The sequence below is a fragment of the Astyanax mexicanus genome, chromosome 12, assembly GCF_023375975.1.
Source record: "Astyanax mexicanus isolate ESR-SI-001 chromosome 12, AstMex3_surface, whole genome shotgun sequence".
In the NCBI taxonomy this organism is placed as follows: domain Eukaryota; kingdom Metazoa; phylum Chordata; class Actinopteri; order Characiformes; family Acestrorhamphidae; genus Astyanax; species Astyanax mexicanus.
Window position 1 is genome coordinate 3,491,662 of NC_064419.1, and position 25,533 is coordinate 3,517,194.

Consider the following 25,533-nt stretch of genomic DNA (forward strand, 5'->3'; position numbering starts at 1 on the left):
ATGAATAAAAACATATCATCACTGTCCAATGAAAAACAAGAATCTCTATTTTTGTCAATTTTTAGTTTGTTACATAATTTAAACAGACCAAATGTCCCTTATACTCTGCCAAAAAATTCTCAATGAACTGACCCATAGAAATAGTTCAAAATGACCTGAATTAAACAATTTATACACTGACTTCCATTTAAAGTTTAGAAGGGTTTTATCTCGCTCCTGTAAATTTGCTGTTTTGGAAATACTTGTTTTTCATTGAGCAGCGACGATATAGAATTATTTAGTAGTCAACAAAATATGTTTTATATTTTAGATTCTTCAAAGTATTCTTGCTTACAATTACAGTAGTTACAGCTATGCACATCTTGGCTGGATTTTATCAGTCAGTTTTATGAGGTAGAGTCACCTGGAATTCAGGCTTTCAGTTAACAGCTGTGCCGAACTCATCAAGAGTTAATTACTTGAATTTCTTGCCTCCGAATGAGTTTGAGAGCATCAGCTGTAAAGTTGTGAAGAGGTAGAGTTGGTATACAGTAAATATGCATATTATGACAAGAACCTAAATAAAGAAAAACTAAATAAAGAAAAAAAATACCTTAAAAAAGAAAGGTCAGTCGCGAAGAATATCAAAAGCTTTATTATGAAACTGGCACTCATCAGGATCACACAGGAAAGGAAGAGCAAGAGTTATCTTTGTTGTACAGGATAAGTTATTCCGAGTTGCAGCCTCATAAACCTCAAGTTAACAGCTCCCCAATTTTCAAAGTCCAACAACTTCTATATTTTTCTACATTTTTCACTTTTTTAATTAAAACTGCCAGTTCTATACATCTATAGATTAAATATCACAATGAATTGACTAATAGAAATGCTTCACAATACACAGTTACAGAAATTTTGAAAGGGCACAAATTAAAAGTTTTTTTAATTGATGGACCTTCATGTCTTTAAGTATTTTTTTTACTTATTTGAGTAGTTGTTGCTTCTCATAATCTGGATTCGAACATTACTCAAATATTCACTATTCACTGTATACCTGTAACTCTACCTCTTCACTACTTTACTTTAACTGATGCTCTCAAACACTTTTAAGTGCACCACTGCCTATTTTAAATAGTATAGAGAAGTTACTCAACAAGACCAGACCTTGTGATGAGTGCATTTACAGTACATGCAGCCGGAAGAACCTTTCATCTGCTAAAGGTCACAAAACAGGACATGCAATTGTGTTTAAACACGAGTGTTTAGACTAGTGTTAGGGCTCAGTGCTTCCGAATGAACTGTTACGTCATAGTTTCAGCTCCTGCTTTGTGTAGGCCCCAAGTTCTGACATGCTCTGCGATTCGGGACCACGCCCTCCGCTGCGTTCGCTCAGTTCGCTCGGCGTGAGCGGGTCTCGATCTTATCCGTGAATCACGGTCAGCTGAAGACACAGTGAAAGGTCTCATTCTGACGAACGCTCCAGGACCCAGGCGTTCAAATGTCCCCAGTTTCCTGGAGCTGGTCCAGATCTCAGTCACTGAATGGGCTTAGCCTACATTGGTGTCCAAACCTTACGAGTGAAATGAGCTTAGCGTGCTACCAGCTAGAACTGACTCAGTGAATGGGCGAACAGGGCATCACCAGGGCAGAAGAATAGCAGCTCTGTGTGTGAACTTTAGAGACGCACCACATGCAGGCTTTTGTGTTTAGAAAGGGATCAAAGCAAATTTGCCTAATTAGTAACCATGTAGTCACGGTTTCGAGTGAGATCACTCCAAAAAGTTCATTATAGACCTTTGCTAATTATAGGCCTTTAGGTGAGAAATAGCACACCATGTGACTGCATGTGGAAGTGCTGCAAGAACTATAAATCAACACAGTGTGACATTTGACCAGGGGTGTCCCAACTGTGTAGACCAGGGGTGTCCAAACTTTAAATCCAACAGATTTAAATCCAACAGATCAGTGCATTGTGATTAGCTTTCACTGGACATGGCTAAAGTCATTGGACACTATTGCAGTTTCTACATTATATTGTATAAAGTCAATTAAACATAATGTACAATATATAATGCCCAGACTGTTCTTAAGACCTTGGCATAACATGTGACTGCCTGACCAAGCAACCTGTGATTATGTGATCACTGGGCTTTAGCCAATTTCCTTACAGCTGGACCACATAATTAGCCAACCATATGATTTTCATACTTGCATATCCGTCCTTTGACTACCAAAATCAACCACTCTGAATGAACCACACAAGATGTCCCATATGAGAACTGAAGTGACTCATGGTCTTGTGTCTTTGATTGTTTTGAGACGGTGGAAAAGGCTTATTTTAATAGCTTTTTAAACTTCTTAACTTGGAAAAATATTTTGAGAAAGATTCCAGGTCCATTTTGGAGCATTTCTTATATTTCCTTTTGCCATATTTCCATCATGTTTAACATAATGTGAACCTGACACTGTGAAATGTCCTGAACAATGCAAGGTGTCCCATAAAAGAGCCTGAATGACTCACAGTCTTGTGTCTTAGGTTGTTTTGAGACGGTGGAAATGCTTTTGATTTTTTCTTTCTAAAGCTTTTGTTCTTTACATAGACCTGAAAAATGATCACTTCACCTCCACTCCTCACTCTTAGAGCAAATGTCATGAGAAGTACAAAGAATAACAGCAGCCTCTGTGCCAGAGCTTCCTGTGGTGGCAGAAATGTCAGGGCACTGAATATTGTCAAGGTTTCAACTGTACAGAAATAAAAAAAACGTCTTAACTTTTAATGGAAGTCGATGGAAAAAGAAGAAGGATTTTGAGGAAGATTCCAGGTGATTTTGGAGCATTTCTTGTATTTCCTTTTTTTGCCATCTTTCCATTATGTTTAACCCTCCTGTTATGTTCTGGGTCAAAGTGACCTGTTTTAAAGTTTGAATATCTAGGGAAAATAGTTAAAAGTATTTTTTTCAGTATACTAACTTCAGTATAACTTCCTGAACAACGCAAGGTGTGACAAAATCAGTCCAGAGTGACTTACACACTAAAAAAAATAAGTAAAAAAAATGGTACTTAAAAGGGTACAAAGCTTGTCGCTGGGGCTGTACCTTATATTGAGGTACAAAAAAGTACCTTTTAGTGAAAGTCCTTTTTGTACCCATGTTTTTTATGCCAGTATAGATTATAAACATTATCATCAACTAAATATGATGCAAAATTGTCTCACTTTTAAATAAAAAAATGCAAATAAAATATATATTGTTTATTAGTATTTATTAGTTATTAATATTGGTACAGAATATTGAATGTACCTTTTGGCTGCAGGTTAAATGGTACAAATTTGTACTTATTGCTGTAAGGAATGACTTTGCACTTCAGAGGGAACAAATCTGACCCTGTTAAGACCAATATTGTACCTTTGATGGTACAATTGTGAAGAGTGTACCTTTGAGTACAAAAAAGTACTCGTTTCGTACCTCTGTTTTTTAGAGTATACAGTTACAGTTTTTGGTTGTTTTGAGAAGGTAGCTTTTGTTCTTTGTTAGCTTTATTTGATTATACTTCTTTTCATAGACCTGAAAAATGATCGCTCCACCTCCACTCCTCAATCTCAGAGCAAATGTCATGAGAAGTACAAAGAATAACAGCGGACTCAGTGCCAGGCCTCCTTACAGCACTGTATATTTTATTGGCGCTACCCGTCGCTCCCTGCGGTGGCAGAAATGTCAGGGCACTGAATGTTGTCCTACTACTCAGGTTTCTGTTCCCTTTAGTTTAGACGGGCTGATCTGCTTTCGCTTTCCTCCCGGCTGTTTGTATATAGAGGACATGATCTGGGTTGGACAGTACGGGACGCCCCATGACACCGTCCCCTGCGGAGGGTGAAAAAGGGCACCGGGACCGGCCGGTGGGAACGGAGCGGGGAGAGCATAAATTCTTCCCACACAAAGAGCCGCCCAACAGAGACCTGCCAGCCAGAAAGGGGAGATACTTGATAAGGTGTCCCTAAAGAATTGTCCGATTCCTTGAAATCTGCTCTTCACAAATAGTTATTTTACCCCCGACAAGCAGCGCTAAGGTTACCCGAGTGTGTTTATCCAGATTCCCGCTGCCAAAACTCGCACAAATTCTTCACAGGGCCGTGAAAAGTACTGCCAACGCAAATGAAATCTCCCCGGTTACCTCCCCCCCCCCCCCCCCCCCAGTTTAAATAATACCACTCTCACACATTCTTCACGTCCGCTCAGATCAGGCCCGGGCACCACTCGCACTATTTACCCTCAGCCGCCGTGTTTGCACGGACACGACAGTCTGTTACGTCAGGCCTGTTTTTAGGTTATTCAAACAATCGAGACAAATTTGTTATTATGCTGCGAGTGAGTCAGTGAGAGGAACGTATTGTAACTTTATTCAAACACAAAGGCAGATTTATACTGACTGCTCACAGATAGAGCTGAGAGATCTGATGGTAAAGGTTACAGTAGCTAGATTAACTACATAGACATTAACCCCCTTGATTTAGCACATCTTGTGGAGTCCCACTAGGTTCTATTTCAGGGCCTACAAAACTGTTATTCATGTTATACTGACTGCTCACAGATAAAACTATTTGTTGGTAAAGGTTAGCTAGATTAACTAGACATTAACCCCTTAAACCCCTTGGGGATACTTTTTCTGGTATTGATTTTTATGCAAAAACTGCAAAAAATGAATTTAGTGAATTTGTCTTTTGCTTGATTTAGCACATCGTGTGGCATACCACAAGGCTCTATGTCAGGGCCTGTAAAACTGTAAACCTCATATATAACCACCAACAGCCAAAATTCTTGAATATGGTATATTATAAGTATATTATACCCTGAAATATGGTGCCATATCACCAACCCCCCTAATTATCACATTAGGGTACTATACTTTTGCTGTTTTTAGCAAAATAAAAAATAGAAAAATCACACTGTGATAATATCTGTCCAGTATCATTTATTTTACTTTAATCCTGGATATATGGAGATATTTAGAGTACATTATTAATATTATTATTAGTATCATGACAATACAAATCTGATAAAAATATTTTCTATTTTTTAGTATCTCAGGTAGAGGTGTGCCATATCATATTAAAAATGCAATAATAAAATTTAATAAAATTTTCATTTTGTTGCAAAAGTGTATTTTGTTTATTTGTTTATGTAATTCAGTGATTTGACATATCGCAAAGAGTATAGTTGTTATTGAAAAAATAACATTAAATATCGTGCTCTTATTTTATACATTTATTATTTATACAACTTACCGGTTATTACAGACTGTTTTTATTTCTGTCCCTTTATAACCAATACCATACTAGTGCATCTAAAACATCTACAAAATGTGAAACTTATATATATATATTATATAGATGTATTACACACAGAGTGATCTATTTTAAGCGTTTATTTATTTTATTGTTAACTGTTGATTATGGCTTACAGTCGATAAAAAAACCCAAAAATCAGTGTTTCATAAAATTAGAATATTATATAAGACCAATTGATACTTTTTGCAGTGTGGGCAGTGAGTGCGCCAAGACCTGCTGGAAAATGAAATCCACATCTCTGTAAAAGTCTTCACCAGAGGGAAGAAGCATGAAGTTCTGTAAGATTTTATAACACAGTGGATCAACACCAGCAGATGACAGACATGTCTCTCCAAACCATCAGTAGATTTTACATTTCATTTGTAAATCAAGGGAGCAGAGTCTGGAGGAAGAGTGGAGAGACACACAGTCCAAACTGCTCGAGGTCTAGTGTGAAGTTTCCACCAATCAGTGATGGTTTGGATAAAGAGACATGTCTGCTATCTGCTGGTGTTGATCCACTGTGTTATAAGTGTTATAAATCCAAAGGAGATTTTACAGCACTTCCTCCTTCCACTTCATATTATGTTTATAAGCAGTAACTGCAGTGTTTTGATGGATGGCCCACATGATGATATGATATGATATGATGGTATGTTTGGAATGATATGAACCCTTATTTTTAATAAACTTGATGCGTGCTACATCCATCATCCGCCTATTTACACTGTTTACAGCTAAAACAGCTCAATGAAGTTCACTTGTTGTGAGTCCCAGTGATGCAAGCAGATGATTATAGGCTGATATATTTGTTTTGACTGTGTCAGAACATGATTAATATGTTTTCCTCGTATACATACAAAACAAACAGACCTCAGCGCCATAAATGTAGGTTTGGAAACGGAATTGCTTTTAATTCAATTCCAACTATATTTGAATAGCGAAGATTTTTGACTCCCATTTGGGCCTCCAAGGTTTCAGGGTTGCTTGAGCCCAATGCAAACACATCCATCTTTATATAAGCGCATGAATTATGAATCCCTGTCATATCATTAATAATTTCATGCGTGCTTTGCAGGAAACCCACACTAATGAGTCGCAGATGTAGACGTCTGCAGTCACACAGGTGCAGAAATGTTTCAAAAAGAGTTTTGCCGTAAAATTTTGCAGAAAATGATTCAAGCAACGTATTCACTTCTGTAGTGTGTAGAAGTGAGGTTACTATATTATGTCCAATGTCTAATAGTTTTGTGAAATCCCGGTCATGCAGCTTGCCATCAGCTGCCGGATCCCCGAGAGAGCACAGTTGTCTTTGCTCTCTCTCTGGGTGGGTACAGTAGATGAAGCTCTTTGCCCTTATCACTCAATCCTAGGGTGATGTGGATCAGCACAAGGCTGCGTCTGTGAGCTGATGTATATATATATATATATATATATATATTCATATTGCTCTAAAGTCTCGCTCCCAATTCGACTTACTAAAGTTACTGCTTCATTCATAATCAAGTCATTAGAGTAAACCTGTAGTAAAGAATATTGGTTGTTGAATTCTGTGAAACTGACACCAATAAATCCATAACTCCTGTTTTTTACTTTGTTAGGAGTGTTTTATCTTCTTCATGCAACAAATATGCTGTGAAATATCATAGAGAATTATATTATATATATATATATATACAGTGAGTCCAAGAAGTATTTGATCCCTTGCTGATTTTCTTCGTTGGCCCACTAATAAAGACATGATCATTCTATACTTTTAATGGTAGATGTATTCTTACATGGAGAGACAGAATATTAAAAAGAAAATCCAGAAAATAAATCTAAGGAATATATATTAATTGATTTGTATTTCATGGAGTGAAATAAGTATTTGATCCCTTAGTATTCATTAGCAGTTCTGGCTTTTACAGACCAGTTAGACACTCCCAATCAACTTGTTACCTGACCTGAAGCCACCTGTTCTCACTAATCACTTGTGTGAAAAACACCTGTCCACAGAATCAGACAGATCACACAGATTTCAAGTCTCCAACATGGGTAAAACCAAAGAGCTGTCACAGGACCTCAGAGTCAGAATTGTTGACCTTCACAAAGCTGGAATGGGCTACAAAAAGATTAGTAAGGTGTTGGATGTGAAAGTAACAACTATTGGTGCAATTATCAGAAAGTTTAAAGAGTATAACATGACAATCAACTAGGGTTGCAGCGGTAACCGGTTTCACGGTATACCATGGTATCAAAATGCACGGTTATCATACCGTGTGTGTTTGCTTATTACCGGTAAAACGCAAGCCAGCGGAGAAACTCACCCGCACATGCGCAACTCTGCTCCGCTTCAGCTCCTCAGCACACAGCGTTGAGAACAGCAGAAAGTGCATCAGACTAAACATTATCTCCGTCCGCCTTAAAAAAGGCTAAACTAAAATCAGCAGTGTGGGACTATTTCGGATACCCGCCGAACGCACCCGAGGATGGTTATCTGATTTGTAGTCAATGTGGACGTAAAGTCACAGCTAAAGGTGGACATACGTCAAACCTGTTCTCCCATCTCCGAGAACACCACCCCACTGTGCAGCGCAAAGTATGTGTTTAGTTTATAATTTTAATCTGAACCTAAATAAAACCTCTTTGTAGTCGTGCACAACCCATGCGGTAAGCGCCCGCAAAAGCGCTGAGTTATCCGAAATTTGGGCACGCAGGTACAGGCGTGAAGTGCGTGCTACGACGGATTCACGTGTCCGTGCATAGGTCCTGGCCGGACTGGATGTGAAAGACGCCATTCATTTACATGCGTTCATTTTCAAATCCTGACGTGCCTGTTTTTCATATGTTAAAACCAGACTCGGTGTGAAAGCCTTAAAATAGAAATCTCTATTGTGAGGATCATGTCAGAAATAAATCCCCTCTTTCTGCAGTATCTGGTTATATACCAACTTGGCAGTAAAACGGACGTTTACAACAGTTGTTGATCAGACACTGACCCAGGCTCAGTTTATCAGATATTAAATAATTTAAACTTAAATAATTGTACTGAATATTTTAAATACAGGATCTTTACTTCTTAGAGGACATGTAATGTGTGTAACGTGTGTGGGTGTGTGTGTGTGTGTGTGTATATATATATATTATATATTTATATATATATTTTTTTATATACACTCTTAATGCCCTTAAGAGTAGTGGAAAAAACTAATTTCCTTCACCTGATGGTGTACAGCTTTTTTTTTTTTAAGGAGACATTAAATTATAATTGTTCCAGGTTTCTACAATAAATAGTTAATTGAACAAAAAACCTTTGTTGTAATTTCTTTAAGGGTCAGTTTAATAATATATGTAACAAACTGTGATACCGTGATAACCGTGATACCGCGGTATTTTCTGAGACGGTTATCATACCGTGAAAATCTCATACCGTTGCAACCCTACAATCAACAGACCTCGGCCCGGTGCTCCAAAGAAGATTTCGCCTCGTGGGGTGGCAATGATGCTGAGAACGGTCAGAAATCGTCCTGCAACCACTCGGCAGGAGTTAGCAAATGACCTGAAGGCAGCTGGGACCACAGTTTGCAAGGAAACAATTGGCAACACTTTGGGCAACAATGGATTCACATCCTGCAGTGCCCGAAAGGTACCCCTGCTGAAGAGAGCACATGTGGAGGCGCGCCTCAAGTATGCCAATGATCATTTGAAAGATGAACCAAGTTATTGGGAGAAGGTTTTGTGGTCAGACGAGACCAAAATTGAACTTTTTGGCCTCAACTCCACCCGCCATGTGTGGAGGAAGAAAAATGCTGCCTATGACCCCAAGAACACTGTGCCCACCGTCAAGCATGGAGGTGGAAGCATAATGTTTTGGGGGTGTTTCTCTGCCAAGGGTACAGGGCTACTTCACCGCATCACTGGGAAGATGGATGGAGCCATGTACCGCACAATCCTGAGGGACAACCTCCTCCCCTCTGCCAGGGATCTGAAAATGGGCCGTGGTTGGGTCTTCCAACATGATAACGACCCTAAACATACAGCAAAGGCAACAAAGGATTGGCTCAAGAAAAATCACATTGAGGTCATGGAGTGGCCCAGCCAGTCGTCAGACCTCAATCCGATCGAAAATCTATGGAGGGAGCTGAAGGTCAGAGTTGCCAAGCGACAGCCCACCAACCTTCATGATTTAGAGAGGATCTGCAAAGAAGAGTGGGCCAAAATTCCCCCTGGTGTGGGTGCTAAACTTGTGGTAAACTACAACAAACGTCTCACCGCTGTGCTTGCAAACAAAGGCTTTGCCACTAAGTATTGAGTGTGTTTGGCAAGAGGGATCAAATACTTATTTTCCTCATTGAAATACAAATTAATTAAAATATATTCTTTAAAATTATATTCTGGATTTTTGTCTTGATATTCTGTCTCTCCATGTTAGAATATATCTACCATTAAAAGTGCAGAAGGATAGTGTCTTTATTAGTGGGCAAACAAAGAAAATCAGCAAGGGATCAAATACTTCTTGGACTCACTGTATATATATATATATATATATATATATTGAGTATCACAGAATTACAGCATAATGATATCATCATTATCATTGTGGATAATGTATCATGATAATATGTCTAATTCCCAGACCTAACAATAAGGAGCGTCTGCCAGATTAGAATTATGTTTAAAAAAGTGACAAACAGCAAATACCTGAAATAACTAATGCTAATTTCTGTTGAGCACAAAAAAAAACTAGCATCTTCATTTTTGCTGTTTTATACAATATAGGGTTGTTCTATAAATTGGGTCAACATGATGAATGGACCAATAGAAATGCGCCAAGATTAACTTTTACTTTGACTTCCATTGAAAGCTGAGAAGGTTTTTTTTTTGTTTTAGCTACGTAATACACCTTTAATAATACACCAGATTCAGTATATCCAGGGTTCATACAGTCTTTAAAAACCTGAAAAGTCATGTAATTTGAAAATAGCAATTTCCAGACCTGGATAAGTTTTGAAAAAATAAAAACCCAGAGAGTTTTTGAAAAGTCTATGGAAATTTTACAAATGTTTGTATTTCAGTTTGTCGATGGAGGAAATCTATTTTGAGCTAAAAGAAATACATCAACTCATCAGAGTTAATTCAGTATATTAGCTCTAAACAATGAAGCTCTCACAATGGATCTGACACACATTTTATTATTAAAGATTGTGTGTCATTATTTTTAGTATATTTATTTTAGGCCTGCTATATTTTGATTCTAGTTTTGGTTGATTTTTGGTTTTGTTGGTATTGTTCATGTCCAGACTGATGTTTTACAAATTGTATAGTCATGAGAATTTGCAATTAAGGCATAGAAAAGTCATGAAACAATTCTAGAAATGTATTGGTTAAACCCTGTTTATCTTATTTGACACCAAGGGCAGCCAGATTCAGCCCATTTAAACCTTTTTTCCTCGTTAATAAGCCTGACTTTAAATCAGACCAAGGCCGGGATCGGCTCGTTCTTCGTGGTGGTATTTGTCTCCAGGGGCTGAACCGTTTTCACCGTGTTACTGTTGCTCACTCTTGCGGCCTGGTGTCTCTCCAGGGTTAATTGAATTCCTGTGCTCCTCGGAGAGGCTCCCTTGCCACCTGTAGCCATTAGCAATTCTCTGTAGCCCTTGGTGGAAAACTGGGCCGTGATGAAGGGAACTAATTATGGTTAATGGGCCCATTGTAGTGTAAATCTTTGGGATGTAAAAGGCTGATTTGCATTGTCTCGTGGCAGTCGAGGAACTTCCTCTTTCAGAAGAAGTGTTTCCTGAATGACGGCTCATTATCGCGTCGTGCCAGAGCACGTGGCTTTGCTGAAACGCTGATGTGTATCAGATCTCATGAATCTCGAGTGTTTTCATGTGTTTGTAAATCGTTTACCCTTTGAAATAGCCAAAGCTGCTGCAGTGTGGTTAACCCTAGAATGCTAACGCCAGGTGATTTTCACCCACACAATTTTATCATGTGAAAAAAGGGTTCCAAAACTTGTCATACAGTGTATAGCCAACGTTAGTGATGGTGTTACTGATTGTAATGTGTTCAAGGGTTAATTAGTAATATGACTGGTAAGATTTTATCATAACCCTGATCAATTTTGCTAGCAGGACACGCAATAAACACACGTTTCTGACAATTTCTGAGAATATCTGAATTTTTTTTCAGTGATTACTGGCATAGAGGTTAGCCTGTTCGTCTTTCAATGGTGGGGTTTTGGGTCCCTATCTGGTTGAAGTTTCCATATTCCCCTCGTACATGTTGGGTTTTCCAGGGACTCTGGTTTCCTCCCATAGTCCAAAAAAACATGGAAATCATATACTCTATTTTCATTTTAAAAATCTTGGTTGAAACAGGCTTTCTTTTGTCATTTTGTACTTTTATCCAAATCGCATGTATCACTACTTTAAGCATGATGCTTTATACGTGATGCTTTATACATGATGCTTTATACGTGATGCTTTATACGTGATGCTTTATACGCAATGCTTTATACGTGATGCTTTATACGTGATGCTTTATACATGATGCTTTATACGTGATGCTTTATACGTGATGCTTTATACGCAATGCTTTATACGTGATGCTTTATACGTGATGCTTTATATGTGATGCTTTATACGTGATGCTTTATACGTGATGCTTTATACGTGATGTTTTATATGTGATGCTCTTTATACGTGATGCTTTATACGTGATGTTTTATACGTGATGCTTTATACGTGATGCTCTTTATACGTGATGCTTTATACGTGATGCTTTATACGTGATGCTTTTTACGTGATGCTTTATACGTGATGCTTTATACGTGATGCTTTATATGTGATGCTTTATACGTGATACTTTATACGTGATGCTTTATATGTGATTCTTTATACGTGATGCTTAATACGTGATGCTTTATACGTGATGTTTTATCAGTGATGTTTTATACGTGATGCTCTTTATACGTGATGCTTTATACGTGATGCTTTATACATGATGCTTTATATGTGATGCTTTATACAGGATGTTTTATACGCGATGCTTTATACATGATGCTTTATAAACTGCGATATAAATCATATAAACTCCATTTATGAAGCTCCATCCACTTCAGAGGTGTAGTCGCTTTTCTGTTGCCAGGCTGCAGTCGTTCATTTTTCCTTTTTTTTTTTTGATCATCAGCAGGTAGATAAACAGCCATGAGGAGGAAGAGTCATCACTGTGGCGGCCACACGACCTGTAGATTTACGATCACTGCAGTAGGGACTGAGTGTTCCAATAGCTTGGTGTTCTCTTGCCCAGAGAGCTTTATTATCTGTTCCTCACAAAAAAAAAGGCAGTCAGTCGAGATTTGACTTGTTATTAGTAGATCTTAGCAATATTTTTGCCTGCTATCAAAAACTACTATATTCTAATTCAGGGCAGATTGTGTCATAAAGGGTTATTCTGTATTCTGTGGTCACATGGCTTATTTTTAGTAGATTTACATGGTCATCTTTTTTATTTTTTTCAACCATGATACAGTTCCCTCAATAATGATTCAAACAAAGGGTTTAATGTCACTGCTAAGCATGATAAACATCAAGATGCTATTTTTTTCTGCTAGATTTAATAGGAATATTAAAAAAAAATGTTTTATTTTTTATGACTTGTAGTATCTACCAACGACATATTTTATTTCTCTCAGTATTAGGGATGCACCAAAAATTTGGCGGGAAGATATGAAAAAAAAAGTGTCAAAATGAATGAAAAACTGATAAAAAAAAATTGGATTCATTTTGTTCAGTTTTGTTTTGTCCAAACTCAATATTTCTACTCAATGTAATTTATTAATATATTAATATTATATAATTAATATCAATAACAAGTTAACTGATCAATGAAATGTGGTGAATGTGGTACAAAAGAACCTATATATTTTTTTAAATATATTGTCGCTGTCCAATGAAAAACACTTATCTCCAAAACAGCAACTTTACAGGAGAGAGAAACAACATTGTAAACTTTCAATGGAAGTCAATGTAAAAAAAAAAATATTTCAAGTCATTTTGAAGAGTTTTTATTGGTTCGTACATCAAGTCTTTTTGGCACAGTGTAAGGGACAGTTTGTCTGTTTAAATTATGTAGTAAACAAAAAATCGTCAAAAAAAGTTTTTTTTTTTCATAGGACAGCGATATATATGTTGCTTAAAAAGTTTTTTTTGCAATTTCTGGTACGAAACTAATGCATTCTTATATTATTAAAATGTCCAAACATAAAAAACACACTAAATTATCATTAATCATGTTTATTAGATACTCAAAGACTCAACTCTGACTGTAAATGACCAATGCTAATTTAGCGTTAGCATCACAGCCTCTCTCTGGATCCTCTCGCTTCTGTCGCTCTTGAGCTCCGATGTCAGAAGTGAGGCCGTTGGGCTAACACTGGCCATTTGCCCTAAACTGACATCAGTCCCTCGCCCCACGTGGACGGGCGATTAAGAAGAGCGTCCGTTAATCTTTTAATCTCTTTTCTGACTGGGGCTCAACCCAGGTTGCTTTAGGGTTCAGGCAGAGGAGAAGTAAACCCAATTTTAACTTGTACAACCATTTAGCTACAGCTAGAGAGACTGATAAACTGTTTAAAGACCATAGAATGCTTGTTGTTTGATGTATATATATTATTGAGTAAAGTGTGTGACTTTGGTTGAATTTAGTTGACGACTTAGATAACAGGCAAAGTAACAGGGTGGTAAATAGAGTTAGCTTGGTTTAAAAAGAAGGGTAAAAAAGTTGTTGGTACGCTAAATAGTCTAGCCTAGCTTAGCCTAGGCTAACCTCGCCTCGACTAGTCGGGTCAGAATAAATATTAAGCTCCTATTAGCTGTTGTTGGCTGGGTTACGTCACTGTTATGATTTACAGCAGCATAGCACAGCCTTCCCTAGCCTAGCCTTGCCTCTACCGCTAATCTAGCTATCTTAAAGGAGAACTCTGGTGTAAAATGAACTTGAGGTCTAGTGAAACACGATAGCAAGCAGGAACTTTTGTAAAATAGCCCAACTCCATTCACCCCTTGCATTCTGAAATACAGCGCTTGTAGCCGATGCTCCCAACAGGCTTACAATGCTAGCCATATGGGGCATATCTTTCCAGCGTTTCCCATTCAAAGAAATCACTATTTTTACACCATGAATCGGTAGCATAGAGAAACGTGTTGCTAAAAATGTGTTCAGTGAAAATATTTTCAGAATATTTTAAGAGCTAATATTTACTATTTACTTTTACAGCTGCAATTTCAGCAATGCATTCCCACAGAATTTATTTTGCATTCTGTTCCCCTTCCCTGAGAGCTACCAAAAGGAACTGTGTGTATAAACAGTTTTTTTAAATATATAAACTAGCTACCTGTGCACTTTTAAACTCTTTACCATTAAAGTGTGGAGCTACTTTGAGCTTTAAACTAATGGTGTACAAAAAAAATGGTGATTTCTTTGCCTGACCAAATGCTACGTCCCTATCGCTAGCATTGTAAGCCTGTTGAGAGCATTACGCCAAAAGTGCTGTAGTTAAATGAAGGTGGGTTTTTCAATAAATTCATGTATGTATTTGATATCATGTTTAAAAATACCCCAAGTCCCTTTACACTGGAGATCTCCTTTAAAGCTAAACATTGTGGTAGGGTCTGGTAGCATTAGTTTTTTGTCTAGCACCCATTGCTTCATCAGTTTCACATTCAGCTTAGCTTAGCAGAGCTTGCTAGCCTTTTAGCCTTGCTTCTGTATATATTCTTCTGAAGTAGCTGTTGCAATCAAGTCAACCTTGCTTTTATAGGCTAGATCCATTTTAGAGGACATGAGTCAAGACTGTTATGTAACAGTTTAGAGGTTTTGAAATTGACCCAGAGACAACAGTGTTTGAGTTAAAGATATCTAATTCTTTATTATTCAACTAAGAGCCAAAGTAAATAGTCTTCTATTTTAGATCACCTTTTAAAAAACTATTTCCTGTAGGACAAAGATATCAAAATGGATTCTGCAGGAACACACCTTTCTCCTGAAATTCTTTTGGCCTGCTTGGCAAGGCTGACTTCCATGTTATCTTTGCTCTGTATGCTTTATTAATATTAGCATAGCATAGGCTACATGCACACATACACGAGTGCAGCATACCTAGATAAGGGCCTGTAGGTCTGTGTGAAAGAATGAATGAATGATTAAATGAATGAATGATTAAATTAATGAATGAATGAATGAACGTGGCCCTCCCTCCCTCTGTTTGCCAGCGGTACCCAAGTGAAAGCTGATTTTAAACGTTTGTTTACAAGCGTTTGTAGTGAAATGTGAGCTAATGCACTTGATCGCGCCGCTCTTCCGCACGCACATGGCCGTCGGCGGCCACATGTTGTGGATGGCAGCGTGCCAGCAGCATGCTCGCTAATCTCAGGCCGGAGAGCGAACCCATTGATCTGAATCGCATGGAGGTGGATCCTGACTGGGAGGAGGATAATGGGCTCAGGTAATCCTATCTGTGGCGTTTAAATTAAGGGAGTGTGTCTGAGGATAGCATAGCCTAGCATAGGCTAGCGTTGCCTAGCGTGGCTTGTTTGTGTTGTGATTTACTGTAGACCTTTCTACGCAATAATCTCATAGTGATTCTTGCACATTTTTGAATCCCAAAGCCCCCAAATGCTAATTCTGTGCTGCTTAGCGGATGAGAGATTTTCAGTGGCTTTGCAGTAGCTTTGCTGTGGCTCCGCTACGTCCGCCAAAAGGACAGCTGTTGCGATCAGCAGGCTAACCTCGCTAATAGCTTGTATTTTTATTTTATTTTTATTATTATTTTATTTTTTGCTAAGGAATAGATAATGGCAAATCCCATTGGGACCCTTATTGGAAGCTTATTGAGCTGATGGAGTCATTTCATGCATTTTCATGTTTGCTGGGTTTGCTGGGTTGGTGGGTGGGGGGTGGGGGGAGGTAGGGAGGGTGCGGTAGGTATTTATAGCCTCATGTCGTCAGCGTAGCACCTAGTGAGACTGGAATTGGACTGCGTTTTCACACCTGTTCTTATATACAGCCTGTCCTCATGATTGCACTCATGGTTACCAGACAGGACTGCGCACTTTTAGCATTAGCATTAGCTTTAGCCTCATCCTTAGCCTCAACCTAGCTGGACTCAGTGGCCTTGCAAGCACCTAGCGCGTCCAGAATAGCAGGCTTAGCACACGCTGGCCACCCCAGCCTCGGCCAGTCTATTTTCTGCACCAGTGTGGTTTGTGGGCTGTATATTATCCAAGTAGCATTAGCGCGGCTAATTATAAGCACGGCGAAAGGGTACGGAGGAAAGGCTGCCTGCCGTGGGAAAGGGCAGCGGATGGACAAAGATGTCAGAATGTAAAATTCATGACTACACAGGCTAATCTCAAAGAGAGTGAGATCAGGTTGTGGTTTGTGCAGCATTGAATAGCATGATACAAAAGCCACGAGCAGGAACTTAGAGGCCCCAGTGTGGAAAAAATAATAATGCAGCCTGCTATGAAAATGATAGTATTACTAAATAATTGATGTATTAAAAAAACAAAAAAGGTCATTTTTATTTGGGAACGTGACGTGATGCTAAAACATTATGTTATAACACTATATGTCCAAATATAGAGCTTGGCCAATCCCTGTGGAGATGAATTGCCTAAAGAATAGGACCAGATTCAGTAGATAAACACATTGACTCCAATTGACGCCATGCCTAATAATGCTAGGTGTGGGTAATAGAGGGGTATAAAGCCCGCAGTTTTGATCTATGGAGCAGTGGAACTGGGTTCTCTGGAGAAATACTTAAAAATGTATTTTTCACCAAGATCTTGCAGCAGCATTGATGATGGTAGAGTCTGACCACTGCACAAAGCAGCTCTTCTCCATCCAGCACATCCCAAAGATTCTCAATGAGGTTAAGATCTGGACTCTGTGGTGAACTCAAAATCCAATCCATGTGTGAAAATGATGATCTCATGCTCCCTGAAACCTGAACTCTTTTACTTTTCCAGAACCTAAATCCTGACATTGTCATCTTGGAATATGGCCGTTAGGGGTGGGCGATATGGCTCTAAAATAATATCACGATATTTCAGGGTATTTTTGCGATAACGATATACTTGGCGATATAGGAAAACAGAAAAATAATTGAATAATTTCAGGAATACAGTATAATAGTATAACAGTATAATCATAATAATAATAAAATAATATAGCATAAAATAATATAATGCAGCAAAAAATATTGCAGAATATTTAGTGCATGCATATAAACTGCTAACTAATACAATTATACAAAAAATACACTTAAAGTTTCACAGTAAATAATAGACTACATTCAAGACAAAACAACTCTATTATCACGATATGGATTTTTAATATCATGATATTTCTGTGTCACGATATATTGTATACAATATAATATTGCCCACCCCTAATGGCCGTGACATCAGGGAAGACAAAATCCATTGGTCCAGGAAAAAACTGGTCTATATTCAGTATATTCAGGTAGAGTCAGCTGACCTCATTCTTTCAGCACATACTGTTGCAGAACCTAAACCTGCAGCATTAACCAACCCCACATCATTTACTTACTTAAATCCAGGTGGAGAATTGTTTTTTTGGCCAGGCAGTGTATTTATGTTTTTTATATATATATATATCTATGTTGGAGACAATGTTATAAAGCATTAAAGAAGAAGGTGGGCGATGGGCGGGTGATAGTGATAATGGTGACGCTGCTGCAAAGTGAATGAGCTAATTCCTAAAAAAAACACACTCACTATTTCCAGCTGTCTGTGTGGGTGAATCCATCCTGTCTCCCTCAGTGGCAACATAAACACACTGCTTAATACTGCCAGCAGAAACGAGAGCTACAGGAGACTCCATTACTGACCAGACGCTGACTGCAGCGGATTAGCCTGAGAGAGAGAGAGAGAGAGAGGGAAACGGAGGGCGAGAGACATGGCAGGGGAGTGGGAGGTGTGGAGATGGGTGAGGTAAAATGGCAGGTTCTCTCTCCTCCTCATCATTGTGCTTTAAGAGCTTATACACACACACACTTACACACACACACACACACTTACATATACACACACACACACTCACACACACACACACACACACACTGAGAGCTGCTCCGCTTTAGATTCCTCTTATCTTCCAAGCAGTCACGACGCCAGCCTCCGCAGTGTGTCTGTGAGTGTGTGTCTGACTCACCGCTGCGCAGCCGCTGCTTCTTATTCTGCTCTCGTGTGTGTGTGTGTGTGCGCGAGTGTGTGAGTGTGTGTGTGTGTGTTGCGCTGGCTAGCACTCACGTTCTCATACATCATCCAGCAGCATCATTTCAGTGGCATGCTCTTTGTTTGCAGACCAGTCTTTCTCTCTCTTTCTCGTTCTCTCGCTTTCTTTCTCTCTCTCTCTCTCTCTCTCTCTCTCTTCTTTTTCCTACTCTCTCGCTCATTCTCTCTTGCATTTATCATTCTCATATCTCATATTCATCTCTTTCAGCTGTCCCCATTTCTCTCTCTCTCTGTCTCTCTCATCTTTGTCTCTCTCTCTCTCCTCTCTCCATTCCTCTGTCCTTGTCTTTCTGTCTCTCTTGAACCATTTCTCTTTCGCTCTATCACACTATGTCTCTTTCCCTTTCCATCTCCCTGTCTCTTGCACTCTATCCTGGTCTCTCTCTCTCTCTCTCTCTCTCTCTCTCTTACACTTTCCTTCTCTCGCTCTTTCTCTTGGTTTCATGTCTCTTTTCTCACATCTCTCTCTCTCTCTTACACATCTATCTCTCTATCTCTCTCTCCTACTGTCTCAGTTCTCTCTCTCACACACACATTTCACACATCACTTCCTCCCCCTCACTCTCTCTCTCTCTTTCATTTTTGTCCTACTTGCTCTCTCTATCTTTCTTGCTCTCCTTTTCTCATTCTTTCACATCTCTCACTCCTCCTTCTCTCGCTCTTTCTTTTGCTTTCACATTTCTCTTGTCTCACCTATCTATCTCTCTTACACATCTATCTCTCTGTCCTTTTCTGTCCTACTCTCTCACACACATTTCACACTTCACTTCCTCCCCGTCACTCTCTCTCTCTCTCTCTGTCTCTCATCTTTGTCCTACTCTCTATCTCATTCTCTCTCTTTCTCTCTCGCTTTTACTTTGGGCTATTTTTCTTTCGTTCTTTCATTTCATTCTTTCATTTTCTCCTGCTTTCTTTGTCTCTTTCTGTCTATTTCTCATCTCATTTCTCTTTTAATCCTTCAGGCTATTCTCTTTCTTTGTCTTTTTCTCTCTCTCTCTCTCTCTCTCTCTCTCTCTCTGACCGACACTTCACACTGACGTCACATGGTGGGGATCCCATTGTCGCATGCCCCCCCCCCACCCTGTGGATCGCGGTCGGCCATTAAAATGACTGTGTTGCACATTTTTCTTTTCTTTTCTTTTTTTTTTTTGGAATGACGCATTAGTCAAAGACGCATTGTCCTCGCCAGAACGCCTCAGTGCCAAACAGCAGATCCTCCGCACTCTCTGCTTTTCTCAAAGAGCTCATGCACGGCCTCCAGAGATGCCTGTTCATTCAGAACAACGGAGCGGTTCTTCACTTAGCTGTGACTGAATGATCATGTGCATTATGATCAGACTAGGGCTGGGACGATTCTCGGTTCCAGTGATATATCAGTGATATATTGTGCTGTAAAAAAAAAAAAATTGTGGCAGAAACAATTTTACTGTCATTTTAAGACCGTTTTATGTCACTGATATAAGGATTCAGATTCAGATTCAGATTAATTTATTTGTCTCTGAAGGGCAATACCAAGGGCATAGAGAGTAGCTAAGAGAAGGGCACACAATTCTCTTCAGAAAATAAATATAAAATAAAATAAATAAATAAAAAGTATCATAATAATTTTACATAAATAAATAGTATCATAATAATGCAGTTACTACCTTTTATATAGTAATGTTTTAATTATTTACATATTCAGACACTGGAATACTAAAATATTTAAATACTCATATAGATTAAAATAACCATATATTTACTAGCTTATTAATGTCTCTATTAATGTCTCTTTTCGCATATTAAAAAAAGGGGAAATACTGAGCTCAGAAAGTCATGTATATATATTTTACAATGTTTACAATAATCAGAGTATATTATTTGTACCTTAAGATATATGCGTACACTATAGGGACAAAAGTATTGGGACACCTGTTCATGTGTCGTTTCTGTGAAATCATGGGTATTAAAAAGAGTTTATGCTGCTTTAGTTTAGTTTAGTGGAGTAATTGTCTCTACTGTCCAAGAAAATAAGTTTTTACTAGATTTTGGAGCTTTGCTGTGAGGATTTGGTTGCATTTAGCTTCAAGAGCATTAGCGTTATCACTTATCAAAGTGCTCAGCTCAGACGATACCTGATCGTGGGTGTGAGCTGGAAGTAAAGGGAGGAATTTAACTAGTACAGTTACCAGCTACATCTGTACTAGAAATACATACTTGTGAGGCATTACCGCCCGAAGTGGACAGTGCAGTGGGTGGTAGTGATCATGAGATGCAGCGTCTGGCTAAAACTGAAGTTTGCATTTACATCCATAATCAATGCAGCAGGACTCGTTGACTCATATCTCACGGGTCAATGAAGCATCCTTTATCGTCAGTGGGACGTGGCACCAAAAGTCATGGGACACCACCATGTTTTTCCACCTTAGTTCCCTCGTGTGTAGTTGAGATTGCTCATGTAGGATTGAGTCATTCTCTCTCTCATTCAGAGAGAGCGCGATGATGACCAAACTGCAAACTGCGGACGAGCCGGGGTAATTTTCCGCTGAACTCTGAGTTCTGATTACGGCACCAGCCGCCGTGAAACAAAAAGATGGGCAGCTTGTGTTGTATCCGCTCCTTCATGCCGTTTGGAAGTAGTTGGCAGCTCCCCGGAGCCTGCGGGGCCCGAGTTACGCAAGGATACCATTCGCTGTGAGCTCCATTTTCTTTCTATCTCTCTCTATTTGTCTCTCTCACTCTTTCTCTTTCTCTAGGTCTCTCTTTCCCTCTCTCTATCTTGGCCTCGATGCCCTCTCGCAGTCCCGAGAGTGACGAGTGACATCACTGGCTCTTTCATTCAGCGAGGCTCATTGTGTCGCTGGATAATCTGCATTAGACTCGGCCGCCGCCGCCGCGGCTGACTGGTCCGCGGCCCGAGCGCGGCCCCTCCCCCGCCCTACTCAGGCCCCGCCCCCTCCGCCTCCCCCCACCATATGCTCCGGCTAAGCCTCTGCTGCTGCCGCTGTCAATCTCAGATCAGTCAGCTGGCGGGTTATTGCTGCAGACGGCTTCGGGCCGCCGCCTCATCACCTGTATCATGAATGATAATACACACACTGAGCGGCTTCTCGGCCTCGCCGTGCGCCGCAGTCTGAAAGCGTGCTCGACAAAATGGTGTCCCTGAACCACACAACGGTAGAGACAACGCACTGACCAATCAGGAGCCAGTTACATTTGCATACCTGCTGTGCTTTTGAGTTCTGAGTGCTTTAGAGTTTTAGAACTTGAAAACTGAACCGAATTACTTGTCGTAATAATAATAATAATAGTAATAATCCATTTTAAGTTAGTGAAGACATCCTTTTTCATTAATCAGAAATTGTTTAAGCTGGCTGTTTGCATGAATGCATGGTGATAATGCACACTCTTTCTTTCATGAAGTGATAAACTGATTTATACACCCATTTACATGCTGATTTTCACCACATAACATTTCTAACGACGTCTTATTAAAAAATATTTTGTAATAAGTTCTGTAATAGTAAGAATTTTGAGATATTGAAAAAGAAAATATTAAAAAACTGATCTTTTTAAAACTATTTGGACTTTTTTTTAAACAACTATGCATATTTAAATGACGAATTGATTACTTTATTATTTGGGGTTATTTGTTTTGAATAGTTGTGATACAGGGCTCACAAGTTGGTGTGCTTTTCACACTGGTAAAATGCTATTAGAGTGAAAAGCTATTTGAGTAAATCATTTTAATAGTTAAGCTGTAAACTGTTGGATTTGCATGGTGTTGTGGGAGCTGTAGTGAATTAGGAGTACTGCTGTTGCTGGTAACTGTAGTCTTGTTTGTTCCCCCTGTCCTTCTCTCTTGCTGCTGTGAATAGAGAGAGTCGTTTTTATCCCTTTATCCTTTATCCAAAATAAACCACTTTTGTGACTTTTGTGAACCAATAAACTGTTTGATTACACTGTTTGATAAATAGCCAAAGTGAATATTCAATATTATACATTTAGCTTTTTTTTCTTTTTGATTTTCTATTAGGTGTTCTATAGTAGCCAATATTTTGGAATCTTCAAATGGCATTTTTTTATTCGTCCATAATTTCACAATAGCACTAAAAAATCATGAGTAGATTACTTATTTACTTATTTTATACATCTAACAGTGACTGAGCATGTCTTGTTCTGTATTCAGTTTTTTTTTGACATACAGATATGAAATATTAATGAGAGATTAATGAACTGTGTAGAAAAGAAGAATAGGCTCATTACACCTATTGTATAAGTTAATATTCTCTCTCTCTCTCTCTCTCTCTTTCTGTCTTCTCTCTGCAGGAGTCTTTCTCATTCCCTATGTGTTGTTTATATTTCTTGGGGGTATTCCTATCTTCTTCTTGGAGATCGCCCTGGGCCAGTTCATGAAGGCTGGAAGCATCAATGTGTGGAACATCGCACCGCTCTTTAAAGGTATGACCATTTTAATGTTACAGAGATAAGCCTACATAGGGCTGGTTTGAATCGTGGGTCATGCTGCTTTGCTTGGAATCAGCAGCCGGAGTCTGAGCGAGCACAATTGGCCGTGCTCTCTCTGGGTGGGTAGATGGCCCATGAGAGCTGGGGATCTGGTGCTTTCCTCTGAGGGCACTGGCAACCCAGTGGTAGTGGTAGCTCATATGAACAGTGAAGGTCTAGAACTTCATTATACTCAACAATTTGTGCATATTTTATTAATAATAAAATTCAGTCGTAATCTGTAATTCAATGCATTTCGAATGGCCCACATTGATTTTCTTTACATTCTGCTGGTTGTTGCAGGACTTGGCTATGCCTCCATGGTCATAGTGTTCTTCTGCAACACGTACTACATCATGGTCCTGGCCTGGGGTTTCTACTACCTCATCAAGTCCTTCAACGGCACGCTGCCCTGGTCTTCCTGCGACAACGAGTGGAACACGGACACCTGCATCGAGATCTTTCGCCACGAAGACTGCCAGAACGGCACCATCGGTAACGCCACCTTCGGCAACTTGACCTGCGAGGAGTTAGCGAACGGCCGCTCGCCTATCATTGAGTTTTGGGAGTGAGTGTTCCTTTTATTTTTGTTAGTTCTTTATACTAGTATATATAACTATTATATACTGTGTAAATATCATTATATATAAAAAAATAGACTCAAGAGATTGCTTTATTAACCCACATGGTGGCGCTATAATCAAATTAAGAACATTAGTTGCTGAATTCTGTGAAACTTAACACCAATAAAAAATCCATAATTCCTGCTATTGGCTTATTTTGGAGTATTTTATCCTTTTCAGTAACACAGATGCCGTGAAGTATTGTAGAGAATCGTCCTACATTATACAGCTCTGGAAAAAAATACGATTTTCTGAATCAGTTTCTCTGATTTTGCTATTTATAGGTTTATGTTTGAGTAAAATGAACATTGTTGTTTTATTCTATAAACTACAAACAACATTTCTCCCAAATATCCAAATAAAAATATTGCATAAAAATGCAGAGCATTTATTTGCAGAAAATGAGAAATGTCTGAAATAACCAAAACAAAAAAAAAGATTCAGAGCTTTCAGACCTCATATTCACAGTTCATATTCATAAAAAATGAAAAAGTTCAGAAATCAATATTTGGTGGAATAACCCTGATTTTTAGTCACAGTTTTCATGCATCTTAGAATGTTCTCCTCCACCAGTCTTACACACTGCTTTTGGATAACTTTATGCTGCTTTACTCCTGGTGCAAAAATTCAGTGCAACAGGTTTTCAGTTTGGTAAAATCAAAGAAACTCATCACTTTTATGTGGTCTATTGGTATTTTCCAGAGCTGTATTGAGTATCGCAGAATTACAGTATCGTGATAATATTGTATCATCTGATGCCCTGTGATTCCCACACCTACTGTTTTTACTGGTATGAATTGTGATGAGCTCTGTTAAAAGTAAACCACTTTTAGTTCCATGAAGAACCATATATATTTGACTGTGATGAACTTTAAAAAAAAATTAAAGAAACTTCTGTTCCAATATAAAATACACACACATCTCTGTTTAGATATGGATCTTAATGGAACCAACAGTGTTTCTTATGAGGCATCACTTAAGAAACAATCTAGAAACAGATATATTTACTGTATACTTATAGATATATGTGTGTTTGTTCCTTCTCAGATCCTCTTATTTAAAGTCCACTCTTAAGGACTGGGTAATTCACAGGGGTTAGCAAGTGCAGCTAACAGTAGTAGCAGCAGCAGCAGCAGCAGCAGTGGAGGCTTTAGGATTGAGTGTTAACTGCGGGAATTAGTTTTCAGGGTCATAAAATATTTCCCAGCAACATTAAAGACAAACTGATGCATTAAGCACTCTCCATTAAGAGCCATTAACGGCAGTGCTATGAATATATTACACACACTGCATAGCGCACTGTTTGTTCTGGGACTTGCCTGCATGTTGGCAGTGAGCTTTATGGGTGCAGGTGGCTGGACTTAAGATCACCAAAAAATAAAAAAAACTGTTTTTTGTTTTTATAGTCATTTAAATGGAATCTGAGGTGTTTCTAAAAATCTTATATATACCGAATATAATACCCCATAATAAGCTCTGCTGTGAGGATTTGATTGTATTGAGCAACAAGTGCATTAGTAGTGAGGTTGGATAATTGTTGAAAAAAAAAATGGTAACACTTTATAATTGCTTTCATTAATATATTTTTAACTAATGATACGTAAATGTGACCAAAGCATTAGTTCATCTTCCAATAGTTTGTTGAGTGAACCACTTTTAGTTCCATAAAAAAACATGTTTGATTAACTGTGAACTTTTTAGGTAAGTTTAAAGAAGCTTCTTTTCCAATATAAAAACGTACACATCTCGGTTCCATGAAGAGCCATGTCTGTAACAAAGATTGTTTTTAATAAAGCATCACTCAATGAAACATCTAGAA

The 25,533-nt window shown here is 38.7% G+C and overlaps 1 protein-coding gene across 1 annotated transcript in view; it reads left to right on the top strand.

Annotated features, from left to right (window-relative positions):
• slc6a8 (solute carrier family 6 member 8) overlaps positions 1 to 25,533 on the top strand; it is a 74,606-nt gene that overhangs the window by 2,692 nt on the left and 46,381 nt on the right. Inside the window, exons 2-3 of the mRNA XM_007245855.4 lie at positions 22,915 to 23,046; positions 23,395 to 23,659. Coding sequence (XP_007245917.1) covers positions 22,915 to 23,046; positions 23,395 to 23,659 — 397 coding nt within the window. The remainder of the gene's footprint in view (positions 1 to 22,914; positions 23,047 to 23,394; positions 23,660 to 25,533) is intronic.